Genomic DNA, 14,100 nt, shown 5'->3' on the forward strand with positions numbered 1-14,100 from the left:
TTAATGAATCTCTTAGTGGTGGACGTCTAATAAAGTTTACCATTGAGATGATAAATTGATAGATGTAGGTGAGTTTTATATAAGAGTTCAAATGATAGTTAAGGTAAATACATGTTTAAATAGGCACGTGATTTTTTTTTAATTTGTTCATATTTACAAACTTATAATCTTATTGTTAAATTTGTAAGCATTATGCCAGCATGAATATAGCACAACAATAATTAACATTGGTTCAATCTCGATTCAAATCTCAGGTGAATGGTCACCTAATAATTTTTTTTAATTTAATAGATTTTAGGAAAATAAAAAAAAATCACTTTAGATTGAATTTTAAGATATTACTTGATTGTTGATTTTAAAAAATTAATTATACTTAGAGATGTGTTTACTCAATCATCGAATGAGTGTACTTTTTCTTGTTGGGCATAATTAATGAAAACTTATTATTGGATCAAATGAAATTTTTTGCACACGTGTACCAATACCCAATCCGAAGCGACGCAAGTTTGTTTCATACTCGTCGCTCTCCTGAATAACCAACGTATCGTGGTCCACGGATTCGTGGTCGTTTCCCGCCAAATTAAAGGAATTTCGGGTGGTGCATTTCAATTTTCAACTTCATCGTTTCGGATTTAAATTCACGTCACAGTTCACACATTATATGAGCCGTTCTCCCCTTATTTGTTCATTTGATCACTTTCCCTCTCTTTCTCTTCGCGTATCGCTATCGCCTAATTCTAGAGAACCACCATGAGAGCTCAGAGAAACGCCGTCATCGCTCGCAAGAAGCCTAATGCGGAGTAAAATTAACTTCTCCACGCTGATTTTGATTTTGATTTTCTTGTTTTTGCTTTTCTCTTCATTGAGTTTCAATAACCTTTGTTTCGGTTCTCGATGCAAGTTTTTACGTTCTGTTATATCTTCTCCTGTACGATTGGCTTCTACTTTCTCTGCTTCTGTAATTTCTTTAACTGCGATGCAATGCTGTTCCTCTCTGTATATTTGTCTTATTTTGTTTTCTAGGTAATGCCCTTCCGTTTTGCTTTCTATATTGTTTTTCTATTGTTGTTTCGCCTCTTCTTTCATTCCTTGAGTTGATTTTCACAGCCTACGTCGTCTTCTTTATCGGTTTTTAGGTTCTGTTTTCCTATACAGAGTTTCTTCGCTTCTTTGAATATCTCAACCGCTCTGATGGCATTCTGCTCATCTCAATCGTTTTCTCCAAACTAATCAATTAATTGATATTTTCATCTGTTTCTTACTTGAACTCTTCTATTTTCGGTACAATTTAGTCCACTCATTTGAATCTGCTGCTCCTAAAATTTCTATTCAAATTACCATCTCCTTTTCGCTATATGTGATTTTATCATTGATCCACTTCCCGAAGGATGCTGAAGCAGAGAAAAGCCGAGATGAAATCTACGAAAAGCAATAAATCCATGAAGAAAGATCAGAATGCACCAAAACGTCCAGCCACAGCTTTCTTCATTTTCATGTAAATATAATTTATAATTTCATGATTTTAGTGCTCTCTAGTGTCGGCTATATTTTGAAACCTTCCTTTGCACTTAAGCTTAAGTTATATCTATTATCTATCCGTTCGAGTTTAGATTTCTTGTTCTGGCAAATGATAGGGAGGAATTCAGAAAGACGTTCAAGGAGAAGTTTCCTGATGCAAAAGCTGGTCCAGCTGTGAGATTTAATACTGTTGTTTTATTCAGCATTCGTTTCTCTTTGTTCCTCCACTTATATTTGGATATGACTGAGTGGAGGAGCAGAAGACTTCTTGAGTTTGCCAGATTATGGTTAATTGTGGTTATCTGTGTTTTGTTGATCTGCAGGTTGGCAAAGCCGGCGGCGAGAAATGGAAATCATTATCTGATGCTGTAAGATTGTGATCTCTTGTTTTCGTACTATTTCATAGAAAAGTAATTCGAGAACAAACAATTATAATGAATAACCTAGCAATAACTGATTGGAAAACAAGATTAATTGTAGCTCTGTTGTTCTGCTTTGTTTGAAGATCGTTGTTTCACGTTTTACTTTCTGTATTCATTTCACCAATTGATCAGAATGATCGATGTAAATCTGTGGTACTCTTTTTTCTTCCTTAGGAAAAAGCTCCTTACGCTGAAAAAGCTCTTAGTAGGAAGACAGAGTATGTGATAGCTCTCGAGGCATACAAGAAAACCCTCGTAAAGTTTTCCTACTCCTATCTATCTATCCTTTCATGCTGGATCTGTCTGAACATCTCTACAGTTCTATTTATTATCTGTTGTCCCTATCTCTGCTCTCTAAGATCTCCCGGTTTTCAGAATTGCTGTGCGGACGCTGAAGCTGCAATGCCAACAGAGTCACAGAAATCAACCTCTGAGGTCCATGATGATGTAGATCAGGAAGCTAGCTCTAGCTCTTAGGTAGTGTTCTCCTATATCCACAGGTTTCATTTAATTTCTGTCTCTCTCATACACCAAATCATGCATCCTTTAGCACCACCTTGTGCCATATCATCTTCCAGTGGTTCTTTAAGATGTTGAATTATTATAATTACGACGACCAGCTGATATTTGTTTTCTTTATCGTCTTGCCAAGGTTGCAGGACTTCAGTGTCCTTGGAGGAGGGGTAACAGATCTCCATATATTTTGTTTTATAAAACTTGCATGGTTAAGGACGAGAGCTTGCAATAGCATATGGAGGATGAAATGCTTGACACTTGCATAACTCTAGCAATTTTAGGACAAAAGTTAGGAATTTCCTTGGATATATATTTGTATCCTACGTACTTCTGCTCTGGTGTGGTGCACTAAAGTCTCGTTTTTCTTGAGATTATCATCTGGTTAACAAGTGTTGCATGCTTTGAATTCCGACTTAAATTTCATATATACATTTGGAAAAATTGGAGGAAACGTGTGGAAGAAATTTAGAAAATACAGGGATTTGAAACTTGAAAAAGTTCTTCAAAATTATCGTTCAATGGAAAATTATGATGTCATTTTAGAAGTAATTCGTTCGATAGATTATTTTAACATTTCGAGTAATATCAATTGTTAAGTATGAGTGGATCTGTTTTAACTTAGTCTGAAATTAACTTCCATCTCCCGAGCTAAATTAAAATTTAACAAAAACACCGACTAATAAATACCAAAACTTAACAAACAAAACATCCAAGGTCTGGCTAGAAAAATGCCCAACCCTGGCCATAAAATTAAAAAACCCAACGATGACTGAGCCTCTAAAAAACACACAAATCCAACTCTAAAATACCTAAATCAAGCCATGACAACCATAAAAGGAAAAAGAAAGAAACCCCAGAAGAGTAGTCTAGCCAGCCTAAGCTGTAACAGAAACAAATTTTAATGGTAATTTTCGTACTTGTTCAAGTTTAACCTTCAGTTTGATGAAATTAATATTTTAAGTTAAACTTCAGTTAATTAAATACAATGAGATAGATATGGAACGATTCTTACTCACTTTCTTTTCCAGAACAACAATAGACTTTGAGAATATATACTTGGACTAATTGAACCTTTTATGTTTGACATTTTTTTCCTTTTAGCTTTTTTTATTTCTTCTATTTTGAAAAAGAGAATGTTGTATCTCAATAAAATAAAGTTCCAATACAGTAATCCAAATTGGTGTTCATCAGTCATCACATCAAATATCCAAATTCCCATGTCCATGAACTGCTTGGTCATGCAATAACGAAGGCCCAGCCAATGAAGCCCATTTCATACCGACTTTGCTCCAAATTGGAAAGAGTCTATACATAAATGTCTAAGTTTTCCAATTTTACAGTTTTAGATTTGTCCACGTATGAATTTTTTTAAATGTCAATTTTACCCTTATTTATTATATACATTTTTATTATAATTTTTTATTATTTTGAAATTTAAAATATTTAATTCCATAATTGTAATCATATTCCTTTAATTATTGTGGACCCCATATAAATTTTCAACACTAATCCCTTAATTCACTCTTCCAAAAAAGATTTTTTCCTATAATTTACCATTATTATTAATTAAAAAAATATCCAATTTTGATCAAACAATATTTTTTCATATGATTTTTTCCGTGTGAAGTTCCCACGCAATTGACCACTCCAGTTTGAAATTGTTTGATTAAATTACATTGGAGCCAACCACATTATCAACTTTAGGGGTTTCCTTTCACAAATCCATAATAGTCTCATAGGTAAATAAAATAGCTAGAATTATGTATAAGATATATACCACATATACAATATATTCTAATATTTATAATATATGCTGCTTCAGTCAATATATTCTCATATATGATATATTCTCATATATTCCCATATATACAATATACGGTTATAACATATATTCTATTTGTACTTTTGAAATCTACTATTATTCACACGATGTAATTAATATTATGTATATACGTATTTTAAGTAAGATCTAATATACATATCACATATTATTATAGAATATTAACAATTAAGTATTCATTTGTATATTTTTATGATATAACGTATATACCATTAAGACTTTTGAATTCAAATATTATTATGGATACGGTTAATATAATTTATATACCTATTAATATTGTTTTATAACTTACAAACTATGTATTATTCAAACTTTATAGAGAATAATTAGATATCAATGTCAATGATTTGTATTTCTATAAATATTATGGAATTAAATGTATACACTATAAGATATATCCCATATATCTCCATATATACTGATGACAAAGCGATGAAATCAAACTCACTATAAGATGTATCCCTAGATATACATTAGTTCATATCTACATTTTGCACTACTGAAATCTAGGTGCGTACAAAAATAGAGCGTTAAACTATACAAAATCATAAATTGAAAAAAAAAAACCATTGAATATGTGTACGGAAGGGATTTAACAGTACAAAAAAAAAAGAGTTTTCAACATTGTTTAAATCTGAAATAAAAAAAACTTGGAGGATATATTGGAATGAAAAATATATCAGGGTGAGACAAAACTACTTTCCAATCGGCGAGATGAAGGAAACGACGAACGAAGACGGCGAATGGAGACGAAGGAGCGCAGACGGCGGATGGAGACGAAGGAGCGGACGGAAATCGAACGAGAGAGGAAGAATATAGGACTACTCCGACGATGAAGAATACTGGAGACGACGACCGGAGACGAAGAACGTTGATGAAGCCGGAGATGGAGGAACGCAGATGGTCGGAGACGAAGAAGAAAAGTCGGAGAGAAGGAGCGTAGACGGCTAGAGATGAAGGAGCACAGACGGCTAGAGATGAAGGAGCGCAGAGGGCCGGAGATGAAGGAACACAGAGGGCCGAAGACGAAGGAGCGTAGACGGCCGGAACGGAGGAGCGTAGACGGCCGAAACGAAGCAGTCTTCGAACAAGAGAGGAAGAAGAAAAATCGGAGAAAGATGGGTTTTCAAATTTTTTCAATTATGGAAGATTGTGGGAATTTGATTAGTATTTTGGGATTTGATATTTTTTAGTTTTGGAAAGTCTCAAGGCAAAATTTAAGGGATTTAAATGGTAACCTCCCAATTTACTAATTTTAGATTTTAAAAATTAATTAATATTGAAGCATACATAGTATATGGGTACCATCTTAAATTGAGTTGTTTCATAACAAAAGTGTAAATTTTATACATTCAATCTTTTTATAATTATGATCTCTAAATAGTCTATCAATGTACTAATCCCAATTGGAAAGTCCCAATCACCGTAGGGTTAACTGTAACCGGCCATGATCTCTAAATTTCTTTTATTCGCAGAGTAGAAATTGAGAGAAGTTTGGGGTGTTTTAGTTTTAAATATTGAGCTAGTTTTAAGTTTGGTTAACATATCATACTAATAATAAGGACAAAATATAGTTTTAGTTCTTTGAAGCTTCAAAAAGGATAGAAGTTTGGAAAGTAATTCTAGAGGACTGGTGACATATTTTGACTGTTGATTAATGTTAGGATCATGCAACAATTAAGTAGTTGATTAAACTTAATTGCTAATTTGATTAAAAAATATTAATTTAATAACTCTTTTTTATGGTGATTAAACTTTCAATCTCTTCCCCTCTTTCATTCACCACCCCCTTCGACAAACCTTTTTGCTGCATGTTTCTCTTCTTAGTTTGATCCTTGTCCATTGATGAGTAACATTGTTTCGATCCTCGTCTAAATTCAATATTAAACCTACCTCAAATTTAATGAATATGTCTAACTAAACTAAGGGCATATTTATAATCATTTTGTTATTTTTTATAATCATTGTTATCTCGTGTAAAGCATTATTGCATGTTTGTATTTTGGAAGTGATTTTGGCATAATCAAGATCATTTTTTGTAATTGTAAAAATCACTTTCATTTAAAACAATAATATTTTACTATAACATACTAAAGATTTTAGAAAAAGAATCACTCTCAAATATGCCTTGGCTAGTTGGTTAATTTTTTTGAAAGGATTACATTACATTTTCTAATATATGAATTCGAATTCCTAGAAGATTATATTCAAACTAATTTTGATCTTATTCTCGTAATAGTACGTAAAATATAGCAACTTTTTTTTATATGAGAATTAAAATATATAACAAGTCAATTTTTTTGTCAACTTAAATCTAGTTCAACTTGTTAAACACATATTAATATTTGAGGTCGAATTTCAAATTCCATATATGATTTCTAATTAAGATTATTTAAAATTAGCATTTCTTTTTTTGTTTAGCAAAAGTTATTTTCACGTTGCGGAAAAAAACTCCATGCATGTTACAAAATGTATTTTCATTTATAAAAAAAAAAAGAAAAGAAAAGAGATGGCTAATAAGAATTGTTATTTACATATTCTTAGCTTAGTCTAATAAATTACAGGATGCCTTCATAATTTGTGATTTGGAATTGGATAATATAAAATACAGCATAACAAAGATACCATTTCATAAGTACCACCAATTAAAGTATTTATTCTTTCTTTTTATAATAACAAAAAAAATTATTCTTCTCCTTTTAGAAAAAATATATTAATTCTTTTATTTTCCTAAAAAAATCTTTCATAAATATTGATAAAATATCAATATTTATGAATTAAATGACATTTGGTCCTTTTGAAACAAAGAACATTTTTAGTCTCTTAGATTTGAGAAAATGTTTTAAATGGTCATTCATCCTGTTTGACTATTAATTAACTAGGATGGCGTGGAAGTTAATTTCCCGATTGGATTACATTATTTTAATAATATTTTAGAGGTGAATGAGCTATTATCTCTCCTTCCCCTCCGACAAACTTTTCTATTTATTTTTAATAAAAGAGGATAAATTTTCTATTTTTAGATGAGTTAAAAATGATTAATATTAATTTTATGTCTATATTAGTGATATTTTGTCATTTTTTTTTATAATATTATAAAAAATTTGATCTACTTTTTACATAGAACATGTTTTGATAGGCTAATATATTTGGGTGGTCGGTTCATTCGAATCTTAGATAACAGAAAAAGGTAACTTTTATCATTTCTCAAGTAGTACAAGAATATTAGATAATACAGAGAGGTAATTTTTACCATTTCTCAAGTAGACTTTTGTACTTGAGACAGAGCGCTCAGAAGTAGGGGAAAGTTAAACAGTCAGTTACAGAGTGATTGTTTCAACATCTTTCAATTCTAAAGATTGGTGGATGAGATTACAAATTCAAGTATTACATTATCATAATTATCCTTAATTGCCCATAAGCTGGATCTGGCTTGGAAATAGCAATGGATTTGAAGAAGCCATTATTAAAAGCTCGTGAGAAGCAAGAGAATTGGTAAGAAGGATTTGAAGGTGAGCGTTATTGTGGTGTCGGACTGTCGATTGACTTGTTTCGAATCATCACTTTCTTCCTTCTTCTGATAATTTTTCTTACAAAATTAAAGAAAATATTGTGTGGGTTTTGTGTAATCAACACGTGTTATTGAAAGGAAAGTTATGAATCCACCTTCCTTATCCAACCGAAATTTGATTCGTCAAGTAGTCAAATTCATGCTTCCTCAGTTGGAAACGCTGCAAATGGTCTTCCCGCCCATGAAGGCGCTGCTGTCGCTGCGCGATTCTGGAAGTGTTCGTGATTCAAATTTCCTTAGAATCACTGTAAAGTTTTGTTTCAGAATTAGATTAGTGTCGAATTTGTAACTCTATGATATTCTCGTTTCAGTTTGATTCAGCGGTTGGAGCGTGGTTCGATGGCTCTCGAGGAAAGAGACTCTGCGGTTCAGTTTCAGTGATTGATAACCAAATGAGAAAGGGGAGAGAAATTTTATGGCTGTTTCCTTTGAACTTTCAGTTGTTTAATCTGTTCTGTAACAGTACTGATTTGGTGGACGTTGTCGGAGGATTGCTCGGAGTTGTAACCATCCGTCAACAATGATTGACGGGATCATCGGCGCAACCAGCACCACGTTGTTGAACAGCTTCCGGGCGTCAAATCGGAGACGTGCATTAATTGGAAACAGGGTCCCATTTTGGCTAAAAATCATCTCCTAGTAAATTTTAAATTTCTTTGATCAGCAAATGGAAGTGGAACTTCTCCTCTCTTTTTCTTTTACCATCAATGGGACTCAATTCCCTTGGATAAGACGTGTCAATCCCCCATGATTTGTTGTTCTTGCCTTTCTTTGTACTAATCTCTGACCTACATCTTTTGTCTGTTCATGGTTTACTATTTACGATTTTGTGTCGCGGAAGTAGCCATGGTTAACTTGGGTTTATTCACTACGAACTACTCTATACAAGAATTGGTAGTAGGGAATTCTGTAATGAAGTTTTTAGGTGGAATTCTTGTTCTTCTCTGGGCTACGTTCTTGAGCTCTTCCTCTTCATTTAAAGTTTCCTTGGTTATCATCTAAAGCTCCTTCACCTTGTCTGTTCAGCACTCTCCAGCTCTGTGAAAGCTTGCATTATTCAGCTTTGAGTCTTCATGGTCGAGACTGGATTGGTGGATTAAGGTTGTTCACTCATGGGGAACTTATTGATTCTTACATTGATTAGTTCGATATGGGCATTTCTTGCTGGTTCTGCATGTTGCCAAAGGCCAGCGGTTGTGAACATTGGTGCAGTTTTTACTTTTGATTCTGTTATAGGAAGAGCAGCGAAGGTGGCAATGGAAGCTGCAGCTTTGGATGTTAATGCAGACCCAACCATTCTCAATGGAACGAAACTGAATTTGATCATGGCAGATACACATTGTAATGTTCTCTTGGGTTCTATTGGAGGTACATCACTGTATACGTATTGCATTCATAATAAATTTGAAATTTTGGTGACATTTTGAGAATTGTCAATCATCCAATCCAATTGCTATGTTGCTATGACCATGATTGTTATTACTTAATTAGTATGAAATTGCATAATTATAATATTACCGTGTGTCATATCATTCCTGATGCTTTCTGCTTTTTCTTAATCATCTTTTCTATCTATATCAATTCCCATTTTAAATACATGGCACTGAAATTTTATACTGGACTTCTCATTTTATAGAATTGTCTTGATGTTAACTTGTTTTAAGCGGCACTTTCTGACTTATGCCCCCTTGTGCGGCAGCTTTCCAGGTACTTGAGAAAGATGTAGTAGCCATCGTTGGGCCTCAATCTTCAGTTGTAGCTCATATGGTTTTACAGATTGCTAATAATCTCCAAGTGCCTCTTATATCATATGCTGCTACTGACCCAACTTTATCTGCTCTCCAATTCCCCTTTTTCTTACGGACTACTCAGAGTGACTCGTATCAGATGACTGCTATGGCAGAATTGATCGACTTTTATGAGTGGAAAGAGGTGATAATGATCTTTGTGGATGATGATTATGGTAGAAATGGAATGTCCACTTTAGCTGATGAACTTGACAAGAAGATGTTTAAAATTTCTTACAAAATACCCTTACCTTCTCAGTTTAATCTCAGTGAAATTACAGACATACTCAATAAATCCAAGTTACTTGGTCCCCGTATCTATGTTGTTCATGTCAATCCTGATCCAAAATTAAGTATCTTCAAAATAGCTCATCAACTTAATATGATGACAAGTGATTATGTGTGGCTTGCAACAGACTGGCTTTCTACGACCTTAGATTCAATTCTGCCCACGCACCAAACCTCTCTAAACATCCTTCAAGGAGTGGTTGTACTTCGTCAACATACTCCAGAATCCAGCCAAAAGACAAGATTATGGTCTCGGTTAAGGAAGATGCTGCCAGAAGTCTCCAGTAATTCTTCATTGAACGTCTATGCTCTTAGTGCCTATGATACCATTCAATTAGTTGCACGTTCCATTGATAAGTTTCTAAATGAAGGTAGGAGCATTACGTTCTCTTTGAAGAACAAGTTTCATGATTTAAATACATCTAAAATGCCCTGGGGGAAGCTCAAAATATTTGACGATGGTGCTCTTCTTTTGAGCATATTGTTGCAGACAAACTTTACCGGTTTAAGTGGTCAGATTGAGTTTAATTCAGATCGGAACGTTGTCAGTAGAGCCTATGAGGTGATAAATATAGATCAGATGGGATTGCGTAGAGTTGGTTATTGGTCTAATATCGCAGGCTTTACAATCCAATCACCGGAAACTCTGAAACAGAAACAAATTAGTTCTACCCACCTGAACCAGACTCTTGGCAATATTACCTGGCCTGGTGGAAAGACAAAGAGACCGCGTGGATGGGTAATTGCAGACAATGAAAGACCATTAAGAATTGGAGTGCCACTTAGAGTAAGTTTTGTTGAATTTATTACAGCGGTCAATGGAAGCCACGAAAACATCCAAGGATATTGTGTTGATCTATTCAACGAAGCAAGAAAGCTGGTCCCGTATGACGTTCCTTACAGGTTTATACCTTTTGGAAATGGCTACAAGAATCCCAGTTATAATGATCTTGTGAAGAATGTGGCGAATGGTGTAAGTAAAACATTATATCATTTACTTCCCTTGATGTTTGAGTGCCTAAAGAGAATGAATCCAATTTAGGATTTGTGCTTTCTAGAAAGCGTCAACATAATCTAGTCAACTATATGAATAGCTCTAGAAGAAGGTTTCACGGATGGTGTAAAACAATGATTTCATTTGGTTTCTAAGGGGTAGAATAGATGTCTTCTGTGGTTTTATTTGATTATGGCCTACTTATGTGCTGTAGGGTGTATTAGCATTTGAAATTTATTATTACTATAACTCGGTGTCTAAGATCCTCTAGTCAAAATAATGAATTCATTTCTCAAAAGTTTCAGTATAATTTGATCACGATCCAAAAGAGGTAGTGAACAAGGTTTACAAGTAGGCTGAAAATAAAATATTGTTGGAAGAACAAAAGTATATTGTTATTTCTATATGCAGTGGTAACCTACTTATGGACTTGAGATGTATTAGCGTGTAGATTAGATTTATTCTTTCTTGACAAAATTCTATTGCGGAGCTGTTACTTTCTCAGTTTTTTGTGTCAGATATTTGATGCAGCTGTTGGAGATATTGCAATCATAACCAATCGCACAAGGATTGTGGATTTTTCTCAGCCTTTTGCTTCTACTGGTCTTGTTATTGTGGCTCCAATAAAAAATTCAAAGTCGAATGCTTGGGTGTTCCTTAAACCATTTACAGTAGAGATGTGGTGTGTTACCTCGGCGTCCTTTTTCATGATTGGGGCAGTCATATGGCTTCTTGAGCATCGAGTAAATGATGATTTCCGTGGTCCACCAAAGAGACAGCTTGTGACAGTAATACTGTAAGTTCTCTCAGTGTTCAAGGCAGTTACTTATAGATCAATAAGTGAAATTTTTTTTATCACACGGCTTTTCTTTGACACACATTTCCTTTTGAAGTAAATTAATATATGAAAATATTTCCATCTTGCAGGTTCAGCTTCTCAACATTGTTTAAAACAAATCGTAAGATATTTGTATTTTTACTTACTTTTGATTCTTTTATTAATTTATTTTTGTTATTTCTATAAGCACTGTCTAAAATGAGAAGAACCAGCATGTTCGGGCGGGCTCGATGCCATATTGGGCAAGTTTGACTCTTGAATTCAAACTTTTGACTAAGATAAATCAACAGTTTATCTTCTGATCCACTTTATTTTCACTTATGTTATGTTATAAATAAGATCAAATATATAAATTGGAAACAACAACGAGCCTTAAGATTTCCCTGAAAATCTTATATTTATATTTCTGCTTCAATTTACCTAAAAAATACTTGCGCAGAAGGACACTGACTTGGTTTATCAGAACTCATTTCTTCAAGATACTGTTACTAAAATCTATGTTGTATTATTCACTCAAGCTGTATTATAGGTTGAATGTGACCATTTATTGGTGGGTATTGCATTAAGCTGTTTTAAGGAAGGTTCATTCTCTAATAGCTATCTATACTACCTAATCTCTTTCCAAATACATACTAGCTACTGTTCACTTGAGGTAATTTATGCCGTGAATCTCATTGTCAAAGAATGTCATTTCTGCAGTTCCAACATTAAGTCTTTAAATCCCGGTCATTTGTATGACTGTTCAAATCATTTTCATACATTTCCATATCACAGTCCATGATTCTAACTGACTGCATAAACCGCTCATGTAAATAGATGAATAGAGTATAGTTGGACTTTTCCTTGTATGTTGTATTCACTATTGGCTCAAATACTCATTCGAATTGATGTACTAAACATTTGACAAGATTTCTGACTTCGTAACTCAAATTGCAGAGGAAGAGACTGTAAGTCCACTTGGACGTATGGTAATGGTGGTGTGGCTTTTCTTATTGATGGTTATCACATCAAGCTACACAGCTAGTCTCACTTCAATCCTTACAGTTCAGCAACTTTCATCTCCCATAAAAGGACTTGATGACTTGATTACTAGTGAACAGCCAATTGGCTACCAGGTAGGATCGTTTGCTTATAGCTATCTTACCGAGAGTCTTTACATACCACAGTCGAGGCTTGTTTCTCTAGGCTCTCCAGAAGAGTATGAATTGGCACTGCTGAAGGGGCCATTCAAAAAAGGAGGGGTGGCAGCTGTTGTAGATGAACTTCCATATATGGAGTTATTCTTGTCAGGGAGGACTGATTTCGGAATGATCGGGCAGCCATTTACCAAGAGTGGATGGGGATTTGTGAGTAGCCTTCTCTTACTAGGGCGGGAGGGAATTGATAACTGTGCATAAAAAATTGGACTCTGTTTGAATGGCAACTTGGGGGGTAAACCATAAATATTATAGCTTTATTGCAGTGAGGATATTATGTGCATTCATCATTTATCAATGGTTCTGGTAGTTTTTTTACGTGGTTATCTTATTAGTAATGAGCTCATAGTTCTATTGGTAATTAAACTTTAATGGCCTTCTATATTGCCTTCTTCATTTGTTGCAATCCATTAATGCAATGCCTTCAAGCAGGCTTTTCAGAGAGGATCTCCACTTGCGGTAGACATTTCTACTGCCATTTTAAAGCTTTCAGAGAATGGAAAGCTTCAGAAGATCCATGAGAAGTGGTTTTGCAAGATGGGTTGTCCTGGAGAGAGGAGAAGGAAATCTGAGCCCAACCAACTTCACTTGATCAGCTTCTGGGGTCTATATCTGTTGTGTGGTGCCTTTTCTCTCATTGCTCTTCTTATATTTCTTCTCCGCATAGTTCGACAATTTGCTCGCTACATTCGACAACAGAAGGAGTCTTCTCATCCCCAGTTGGTATCGTCGAACTCGAGCTGGACTCAGGTTATATATAAGTTCATCGACTTTGTTGATGAGAAGGAAGAAGCCATCAAGAGACTTTTCCGAAAGCATGATTCTCAGAATCCGGCTAACTGATAGCTTTTTGTTGTGTTTGTGTATTGAGAAGGCCTGAAGGGAAGTGTCCTGCAGCTGTACTTGCAATTTGGATCTCTCAAGTTATAAAAATGTTATGTTCTTCCATCGCTGCTAATTACTAAGTAGCCAAAGTTTCATAGTTAATGTAAATAAGACTGCAATATTGTGATCCCTAATTACTCCCATGTTTGGAAATTGGATGGTCAAATTCTGTATTATGAAACAAGAATGATATATGATTGCTGCTAGTGATTCATTCTGTATGAAGTGATAATTTTATTCTTTGA

At 34.3% G+C, this 14,100-nt stretch overlaps 2 protein-coding genes across 9 annotated transcripts; both read left to right on the forward strand.

The window, feature by feature from the left end:
* Positions 1–654: 654 nt before the first annotated feature.
* Positions 655–2,953, forward strand: LOC148212673 (high mobility group B protein 3-like). Its single transcript, XM_088121139.1, has 7 exons — positions 655–800; positions 1,388–1,495; positions 1,635–1,692; positions 1,842–1,886; positions 2,115–2,195; positions 2,316–2,417; positions 2,593–2,953. Exons 1-6 carry the CDS (start codon positions 751–753, stop codon positions 2,415–2,417), a joined length of 444 nt encoding a protein of 147 aa, XP_087977265.1. The 5' UTR covers positions 655–750; the 3' UTR covers positions 2,593–2,953.
* A 4,629-nt stretch (positions 2,954–7,582) lies between these two features.
* LOC111011141 (glutamate receptor 3.7) lies at positions 7,583–14,100 on the forward strand. Of its 8 annotated transcripts, XM_088120863.1 has the most exons (9): positions 7,584–7,808; positions 8,179–8,792; positions 8,894–8,968; positions 9,104–9,235; positions 9,567–10,915; positions 11,455–11,732; positions 11,864–11,895; positions 12,711–13,120; positions 13,403–14,100. In XM_088120863.1, the coding sequence occupies exons 4-9, from the start codon at positions 9,124–9,126 to the stop codon at positions 13,811–13,813; spliced, it is 2,592 nt and encodes an 863-aa protein (XP_087976989.1). In that variant the 5' UTR covers positions 7,584–7,808; positions 8,179–8,792; positions 8,894–8,968; positions 9,104–9,123; the 3' UTR covers positions 13,814–14,100. The 8 variants fall into 8 exon arrangements, with proteins under 8 accessions (XP_022140484.1, XP_087976988.1, XP_022140483.1 ...); XM_022284792.2 differs by adding an exon at positions 8,019–8,084 and having other exon boundaries at positions 7,583–7,808; positions 8,179–9,235; XM_088120862.1 differs by having other exon boundaries at positions 7,583–7,808; positions 8,894–9,235.

This window comes from Momordica charantia (genome assembly GCF_013281855.1).
Source record: "Momordica charantia cultivar OHB3-1 chromosome 2 unlocalized genomic scaffold, Mcharantia_2.0 BLBB01000002.1, whole genome shotgun sequence".
Classification (NCBI taxonomy): domain Eukaryota; kingdom Viridiplantae; phylum Streptophyta; class Magnoliopsida; order Cucurbitales; family Cucurbitaceae; genus Momordica; species Momordica charantia.